We start from the raw sequence: 10046 nt of genomic DNA, 5'->3' as shown, positions 1-10046 counted from the left end.
TTTTGTAATTTTTGTCAATTTAGAAAAGTAATTTTTATTTTATCTACGGTTGGAGGGAATATAAGTGAAAATGAACATCGTTTTTATTTTAGGACAGGGAGTTTCCGTAAAGTAATACAATTTCCATTGGGAAAAGGAATTTTTTACATGGAACGGGAATTTAAAAAAAATGTACAGTGGGATTTAGAAGAAAGGAGTTTAAAAAATCCCTGTTCCAAGTCAAAATTTGCCACAATTTAAAAGTTCCTTTTTTCGAAATTTAAAAAAAGAGAGTGCTTCAAGTCATTTTTAGAGTAGAAGTAATATTTCGAAAAGTAAAGATGTCTGAATTATAATCTATTTATTTAAACATTTTTCGTTGAGGGTAAATGGTAGTCTGTGACGCAATCAAAATTTGACCCTGTAATGTTAATTTCGTCCGCCTTTTTTTTTAAACTAAATAAGTTAGTATATCAAAATTTTGAGAGAAGAAAGAAAATATATGAGCCGACATGGGTTGGGTCCCTTAGAGTCATTATTTTGTAAGAAAAAACAGTACTTTTAAATTTACCGTAACTGCATTGTAGCAGACGAAGCGACGGAAAAGTTTGGAGTTGGAAAAAGCCCCTAGCGCTGCCATTTTCCTTTTGTGAGAAAGTCGCAACTTGTCAGATAGATCCACTCAGATCATGGACATAGGACACACTAGGACTAGGCATGCCATTGCGGGGTTGATGCAATGAGGGGGGAGGTCCGCCATCTTTTGATATGTCGCGAAAAACATGGCAGCGCATACATGTTATATTTTCATGCACAGTTTGTCGGTAAAAATGTTTCCCGATCAAGTCTCCACCCTGATCATAAATAAATAATTTGTAAACATGTATTTTTAGAGAGCGGAAATGTCTAGACGAATTAATAAAAAAGTATATTATAAGGCGAATTATCAATGTTTAATTATTATTATTTTTATTATTATTAGTCAAGTATTATCAAGTATTAGCAAAACAGAGAATAATCTAAGCAATTTTCAGAACTGCACGGCCCAGCCTTTGCACGAAAACTAAAAAAAGAAAAAAAGGAAATCATTCGCTCGAGAAATCACTTTTGAAAAGAAAACATCTTTCTCTACTCTCATACTCGTATCTTGCATCTTTTCGCGTAAGTTGTATTCATATAAGGTAATACCTCTAAAACTGTTTTTTCCTTATTAATTGTTGAAGTTATTTTTAGTTTATTCGAACTTGATTAATTGAAAATAATTTCAAAAGTACCTCCCCAACACAAATTCGGAGCTGCACACTTTCCATTCAGAACTGCACACTTGCGCAGAGCTGCACGTTAGATTATGCTCTGTAGCAAAATAAACAATAAAAAATATGAATACAATTCAAACTGTTTCCAAAATACTCACCTTTATATTCAATTTCCCTCAGTCCCGTTAAGGTACTATCATCTCTGGTCCTATATTAGATGGGAATATGCAAGCTGCCATTCTGGTTCCCCGCCAAATTCAAAATCGCTACATTGATATCGAATCATATAAATACACTTACATGATATATATTATTTATTTTTAAATAATACTGAAGCATTGTTATCAAAACATAAATTATAAATAAAATGACGTGTTATAATATATGAAATATTTAAATTCGACTATATGATTTTTTAACCCACACATTTGCCAAAAAGTAGTTCTTGCAAAAATTATGATGGCAAATGAAATTTTACCCTGATAAATATTAATAAATAATAAAATAATAATAGACTATAGGTCAAACATGACTACAATACCTTTTCAAGAGTTTATTATGATAGCTATTCATATTTCACATCATACGTCCTTTTTATTTGCGTACCTTACTTTCTTCTGGATCTCATTTCGCTTTAATACATCAAAAAAATGCTCATGAGCAATTCAATTACATGTAAAGATAATCTTCAGACCCACATTGACAGTCTTTCTCTTCGCCCTAGTGGAAAACGGTAAAGTTTAAATCCATTCTCGCTTCTATTTTTACAAAACGGAGCATTGCAGCGGACCATTTTTCTTCTATTCTAAACTTAATTTTAATTAAACTATCGACATGATTATCGGTCCAGGAACCAGAATGTTATGAAACGTTTAAGGTGTAAATAGAATCAATTTTTGCTTTAAAGACTCTTAGACTGATATAACAATAAAAGAAAGCTGTGATTGAAAAAATATTTTTTAATTTTAATTGAGAAACATAGTGTCAACCCTCAGGGTACGCACTGGGTTAGCGCAACCCAAGCGAATTTTCAAAGTATTGCCACTTTGGAAGAAGTCTATGTTGGGTTTCCTTACCGATGGGGAAAAATCTCTAAAGTATGAACATTTGGAACGCCGTTTGGGAGCTTAATTTCTGTGCTTGTTGTGCAAATTATAAGTTTGAAAAAATTAGAGTCGGGTATGTTACACCCAGTACGTACGGTACGTGAAAAAATCCGTTATTTTTACAATTTAAAAATGGTCTTTTTAAAAGCATTTTATCTAGTCGAATATACTGGTATGTATAATTACATTATTTTTAATTTATTTCGATAATATTATATTTAATATAATAATGCCCCGCACGAATGCTAACACAACTCGCCTGTGAGTGTATGTTATTTCCCGTGAGTTGTGCTACTCGCCGTACTTTACTAGAGGAAATGGATATCAGAGACGAATTTGTGGACAATAAAATTTCTGAACAGAACCGCTGCAATTCGTGTCCCAGTTCTCTTCGCCATAAAACATTTTACAAGTGATTATGGTGTGACAAGGCCATATGCAAGGAGCATGTAGCTAAGATATGCTGCGAGTGCGCAAATGACTTATAATAGTATCTAGTTTATTGCATTCAATACAAAATTTTAAAGCAATTTCTGTTGTTCATTCGTGTTATACTCATTAATATTAGCTACACCAAATATTTTTTGCATTGTAAAATATATTTCTTTTTACGAAATTTATGATAAATTCATTGAATAACGTTTTTTCGCTGCACCCAAAAACGCTTACAAAACCTACGCATAAAATTGTCCTTCCTTTTTTTTTAATAGCAAGCTTTTAAATTAACAAATTTCCCATGACATTTTTTTGAAAATTATTTATATTTTCAAATATAACTTTGTGAGATAACATAAAATCACAAATCTAATAAAACAATCGTATTTCTGAATAAATTTCTGATTTATTTTTAAAAAATTGCATTAGTTGACGAATTACAGTCCAATATACAGTCGCTCAAAGTTGCCGAGTTAAGTTAACCCATCTCCGTACAAAACGTAACATTTTTATAGTCTGTACCCTAAAGGATAATTCTACTGACTTTTTGCATAAAAATAACATTTTATTTACTAAAAAATTGAAAAATTATCTAGTCTCATTGCTATTTATGCAAAAACAGGGAGTGATGGTAAACCAGCGCCACGTTGGAGGTATTAGGAACTAATCAATTTAGGTCAGATGGGGGGTCAGGTTAAACTCTGAAATATGGAGAGACTATTACGATTGCTATTACTCGTGGTGGACACCGATGTTTGTTACTGTTCTGTGACCAATGGGTGGATAAGTATTATACGTCATGCTGATATTCAGACTTACCATTACTTACCGTTTGCTCGTCCCTTCATTCCGTTTAACAAAAGCTAATTAGGAACAAGTAGACATTTAGTTATTTTAAGTGGCTAGTCAGAGCGTTAACGTGTGGTTACTGTGTCTTTTAATTCAATCATAATATTTGTTTTATATAACCTCAATTTTTGTGATTTAATGTGTCAACATTTATTGTATATGGAAAATTGACACGTATCAATAACCTTTGTACGTAACTTATGGAGTCAAGTCCTTTAAAAGTATGAAAAATAAGATGATCTGAACGGTGGATCACAATGACCGTGGATTTCGTTGATTATTTTTGGGTGCGTATAATGTTCTGTATTTTATTGTTTGCTTTGATGCATGTCACACGCTTCAGAGACCGGTTTTCGTATCTTCTATTGTACTCTGTATTGAGCTGTGATAAAATTGAATGATGTAAAATAAATTTTTCTTAGGAAAGACCCAGTCTCATGTTCGTTACAATATATCAATAAAAACATATTTTTAAAAAGTCTCTTAGTTAAAAAAGTAAGTAATTTATAAAAAAATTGTTTGAATGAAAAATCTGAATAAGTTACCAAATTTTTTTAAAGTACTGTGTACTTTTTATAGTAGTATCAGGGCCCGTTCAAATTGACTGAAATTGTAATAAAATATAGGGTTAGATTGCAGAATAGGGGCGTCACATCTATTTTGACAGGAAAAACAATTTTTTTGGCAAAAACTATTAGAATCTTTAGTTGAATGATAAATGAATCGGTTTGATAAGGCAAACATTTTAAATTATTGTTACTCTTGTTACTATGATGTCTCAAATATGGCTCTATCGCGATATATCGAAATGATCATATTTAACGAGAAGTTGGAAATGGGTAGGGATTTGACCAACTTTTTTTTACTGATCATAGGGCCCTACCGATAGAAATCTCGGGTATGTTAAGCTGGTACAGCACTATGAAGGTATAGGGATAGAGATATTTTTAAATGTTTAAACCATAGCTTTAACTATGGTTTTAAACAATAGCTTAACAATAAGTTGGTTTAAGATTGCTGTAAAACGTAGTAAAAATGATTTTACTAAAAATTCATCTTATGCAATAATTTAGGGTTCTGGGAATATGATAAATAAAATTTTTTTAAAAATTTAAACAATAATTGTTTAAAAATGAATTTCAGGGTTTTGCTCATGTAGTTTTTATAACCTTAAGGTGGCACAACGCCATATATAACAACAAAATAGGGGAAAGGAAATATCGAGAGAAAAGAAAGTGTTTTGGCAAATTTGTTCAAACAAAAATTGTTTAAACATTTATAAAATAATTTTTAACTGTCATATTCTCACAGCCCTAAATGAGCCTTAAATTATTGTATAAGGTGAATTTTCAGTAAAATCATTTTTATAACTTTTACAGCAATCTTGAACCAACTTATTGTTGGGCTATTGCAAACACTATTTTTTACAAAAAAATACTAGAGCCCAAAATTTGGGACTACGGGCCCAAATTAGTCCTTAATGAGCTCTAAATTCTGCGAGGAGTAAAAATGGGTTTTATGGTTTTGTTCATGTATATTATATAACGCTAATGTGGCACAAAACCATATATAACTAAAACAAAGGGAAAAGGAAATATCGCGCGACCTTCGGTCGACGATTTTTCAGGAGTCTCAAATGAGCCTGAAATAATGCAAGAACAAAGAACAGAAAATGTTTTGGCAAATTTTTTTAAACGATAGTTGTTTAAACAATTTATTGCTCAATTCAAATATCATATTCATGGGGCCCCAAATGAGCCTTACATACGGTAAAGGAAGAAAATGGTTTACTTCATTTTTACTACAATTGTTTAAACAAAAATTGTTTAAACAATTTAAAAAATTTTTAATTATCATATTCCCAGAGCCCTAAATGAGCCCTAAATTATTGTATCAGGTGAATTTCCCGTGAAATTATTTTTGCACGTTTTACAGCAATGTTCGGTCAGCTTAATGTTAAACTAGCGCAAACACAATTTTTTTAAAAAAAATTAAAGAGCCCAAAATTTAGGACCACGGGCCAAAATTAGCCTTAAATAAGCCCTTAATTATGAAATAGGTTACATCTCTATACCTTCATAGTGTTGTGCCAGCTTAACATACCTAGAAATCTCTGAGCATATTCTAAAGATTTTCTAGGGTCAAATAAGCTTAGAGAAATTCTCCGCAGGCACTCAGGTAGATATGTTTAAAGGTCCAGGTAGCTCTTTCAAATGTTTTACAGGCTTTCAAATGCCCTTTCCGAAATTGAAATAGAAATACAATCATAAATAACAAGTCAGAGAGGCTGAAATTGAAATAAGAGTTCGATCATAAATAACAAGCAAAGCCCTACCAATAGAAATGTCTGATTTTTCTCTAGCGAAATAGTCTGGCCCATTTGAGACTATAAGCAGAGTTGATTTGAAACAATTTAGTCTGAGAGATAGTATGAGAGATTTGAGTCGTTTTCAAGGTTCTTTTAAGAGTGGTGCGACGGTAATATAATGTTCCTTTTGTATTCGTCGCATACCGCGGGCAGAGTTATTTACAGTAGTTGGCCGTCGCTTATCCGACTCTTCCTTTTTAAATTTCTCTTCAAATTTTTAACACTTTTTTTTAATTGATGAATTTTCTGATTATACTTATTTATAATTATAACTTATATGCTAATATACCATTTTCTATTTGAATTAAAAAATGTCTTTTTTGGCGTATCTCATTCCATTTACGAGAAACGTCGTATTAATTCCAATTTTAAGCATTTTAAATAAAAGTAGGATATCTGAAATCATCGAAACTCGTAGATTCCGAATTATTATGTTTTAGGCTGTTAACTATGAAATTAAAAAAATGTACTTCTAAATTTTAATCCGAAAGCTTACCGAAGGACCCTAGAGTGTCGGCTACTTTATTGATATAGCCCCTCTGCTTGTTATTTATGATCGAATTCATATTTCAATTTCAGCCTCTCTGCTTTTTATTTATGATCGTATTTCTATTTCATTTTCGGAAATGACATTTTAAAGCCTTTAAATCATTTAAAAGAGCTACCTGGACCTTTAAATATATCTACCTGAGTGCCTGCGGAGAATTTCTCTGACCTTCTCTGACCCTAGTGAATCTTTAGAATATACTCAGAGATTTCTTTCGGTAGGGAGAAGCTATATCAATAGAATAGCCGACACTCAAGGGCCCTTTATTAAGCTTTCGGATTAAAATTTAAAAGTAGATTTTTTAAATTTCATAGTTAACAGCCTAAAACAGGATAATTCGGAATCTACGGGTTTCGATGATTTCAGATATCTAACTTTTTTTTTTTCAAATGCTTAAAATTGGAATTAATACGACGTTTCTCGTAAATGGGATGAGATACGCCAAAAAAGACAACATTTTTTAATTCAAATAGAAAATGGTATATTAGCATATAAGTTATAATTATAAATAAGTATAATCAGAAAATTCATCAATTAAAAAAAAGTGTTAAAAATTTGAAGAGAAATTTAAAAAGGGAGAGTCGGATTAGCGATGGCCAACTACTGTAAATAGCTCTGTCTGCCCGGTACGTTACGAATACAAAAGGTATATTATATTACCGTCGCACCACTCTTAAAGGGACCTATAAAAGGACCTTGAAAAGGACCCAAATCTCTCAGACTATCTCCGAGACTAAATTGTTTCAAATCGACTCTGCTTATAGTCTCAAATGGGCCAGGCTAATTCACTAGAGAATACTCAGAGATTACGGTCGGTAGGGCCCTTGGGACGTCACTATGAAGAAAAACAACCTTGAAAAAAAGTTGCAATGACGCGTCCTTTGTTTGCCGGCCTAGGTGTGTGCCTGCCTGCTTGCTGTTGGCCGACAGCTCCTGACTTCGGGGTTTTCCATGATTTATCGATCAGGTCCGAAACCCATCCCCATCAGCGGCAATAACAGACTGCAATTAATTTTATCTCTCTATCAAGCACTTCTACATTCCGTCCATTTAAATCACACAGACAAATTTTAAATACGCTGTTATTTTTAAGTTCACAGTCTCATGCAAATGCATTGCTCTATGTATCTTTAAGACGTATTATATATGTTAAATAGTTTCTAGTGTAATACGCTGCAATTTTACATGTCGACTGTCAAAATACCGCAGTCGCGCTTTTAGCAAAATTTTCATTTCAGTTTAATTATATGACAGTGTTAATTAGTATTGAGGTCTCATTAATTTCTTAATTTATTCACAGTCAAGTTCTGATAGTTCGATAGGTTAAATTCGGAGGAGTAAACTTAAACGGGGTTTCAGGCTATCTACAGGCTCGATTTGAATGATGCGGTTTCAAGAGATGTTCAGAGAGATTTTGGTCTTTTTAAGAGTTTTTTAGTTATCAAAAAATAACTGCTTGAACAAATCAAAATAGTTTTAGCAAATATAAATTTGTTAAACATTAGAAGAAATGTATCAAAATTATGTAATTATTCAACAAAAAGTAGCATAGGATGTCAATTTGAAAAAAGTAGGCATCTCTGGCTCAAATTTGATAAAATTTGAAAACAAACAATACGTAATTGTTTGAATAATTACATAATTTTTTTAGAAAAATTTACTACAAACAATGACAAAATATTGCATTTCTATCAGAAAATAAGATTATTTTTTACATTTTTGGAGAATAAGTAATTGTTTAAACAATTTAAATTTGTTTAAACTGTTGAAAATTGCTTAAATAGTCATGGTAAATATTCAAATTGTACATTAGTAATTATTTGCATGTTTAAAATGAAAGTTATTAGTATGGCTTTATTTCGTAGACAAATCCTAAAATGTGATTTTGAAGTGGCCGGTGGCACGTGTTAATATTCAAATTTCGAAAAAAAATTACAGATTTTCTTTTTCCGCAATGATTTGATGGAATATAATGAAAACTAAATTTTAAACTAAAAGTGTTACAATGTATTGATTTTTAGTATTTTAAGACGTTTTTTTAGATTCCTTTTGATCGTAAGAATTCACAGATTTTAAATTTCAAGGTTTCAGGAAGCTAGTTTTGAAATTGAGAATTTTTTGGTTTGAATTTTAATCCCCGTCAATCGAACTGCTTAATAATGGAAGCGTCCATGGCGGGTTGGGCCTTCTTGGTGACAGCAGGTACTGCCACGAGAGTTTCATTCGACCCGCCGCGGCAGCTAGGGCTGCCGTGCGGCAGTACTTTACCGACCACTGCTCTAGAGTGAAAAAAAATTAGGCAATGCATTTTTGGACCACCCTAATGCAGTGGTCGGCAAACTACTGCCGCGCGGCAGCCCTAGCTGCCACGGCGGGTCGAGTCAAAATCTCGTGGCAGTACCTGCTGCCACCAAGAAGGTCCAACCCGCCACGGATGCTTACATTATAAGCAGTTCGAGTAACGGGGATTGAAATTCAAAACAAAAAATTCTCAACTTCAAAATTAGCCTTCTGAAATCTCGAAATTCTAAATCTATGAATTCTTGAGATCAAAAGGAATCCAAAAAACATCTTAAAATACTAAAAATCAATGCATTATAACACTTTTAGTTTAAAATTGAGTTCTTATTATATTCTATCAAATCATTAATTTTTAACTTCCCAAATGCAAGTTCAGATGTATTTAATTGCTGAGTTTGCGGACAACTGCCCTAATGTACAATGATTCCATCAGCCTATTCCTACGAAAATATCATTTTGCCATAATAGAAGCATAATTTTTATGTTTGAAAGCTTAAATTAAGCAAGTTGCTAAAATTGCTCAAAAATCCGTAAAATTGATCATTTTTTAAGGCTGGAAACATCACTAAAAATGCTGGTTTGAAAAAACAAAATAACATTATGTTTCTCTGATTCAAGATAAAGAAATTTTAGGTTCGACCTATACAATTTTTTCAAAAATGTGTGCATATGATTCAATACAAAAAAAAAACAAACATTTTTTTTGCTATTACCAAAAGTTCAAATTTGAATTTTTCAAAAAAAGGGAACAGAGGATATTAACTGATTTCAAAATTAAAAAATACTTTTTTACTTTTTGCGGATACCAACCCACTATTATTTTTCGCTTAGCTCAAGCGATTCAACTAATTCGATCATTTTCACTCCATCCTATTAGACACCTTTCTTATTATAGCAGGCAATTTTGATGCATACATTTTGTTCGAAAAACTAGTTTTTGAACTCAAAAAACTAATTCAACAGTATAAATAACGCGGAACGATATTTAAAAGCGATCTTTTACCGTATAGAACTGTTCGAAAATTTCTTAACCCTTTGTACTTAAAATTTTGTGTATAATGCTTATTTCGAAAGAATAATTTTGAACGGTCCGTGTATTACTACTTTTGTAGTTACGAGGGTAGTTCAATAAGTCCTTAGAATGACCAACAGATGGCGCGCGAATCGCTCCAAATCATCTGTTTTCAGTCAGCACCACTCCCGAC

General features: G+C 32.1%; 1 protein-coding gene across 3 annotated transcripts in view; it reads left to right on the top strand.

Moving 5' to 3' along the window:
* Window positions 1–3541: 3541 nt before the first annotated feature.
* LOC117170749 (F-BAR domain only protein 2) overlaps window positions 3542–10046 on the top strand; it is a 201048-nt gene continuing 194543 nt past the window's right edge. For all 3 annotated transcript variants that reach the window (XM_033357783.1, XM_033357782.1, XM_033357781.1), the window contains exon 1: window positions 3542–3912. In XM_033357783.1, the coding sequence (XP_033213674.1) occupies window positions 3883–3912 (30 nt within the window). In that variant the 5' untranslated portion in view covers window positions 3542–3882. The remainder of the gene's footprint in view (window positions 3913–10046) is intronic.

The sequence above is a fragment of the Belonocnema kinseyi genome, chromosome 4 (genome assembly GCF_010883055.1).
Source record: "Belonocnema kinseyi isolate 2016_QV_RU_SX_M_011 chromosome 4, B_treatae_v1, whole genome shotgun sequence".
Classification (NCBI taxonomy): domain Eukaryota; kingdom Metazoa; phylum Arthropoda; class Insecta; order Hymenoptera; family Cynipidae; genus Belonocnema; species Belonocnema kinseyi.
The sequence above is the reverse complement of the archived record's forward strand: the minus strand, read 5'-3'. Positions and strand labels throughout refer to the sequence as shown.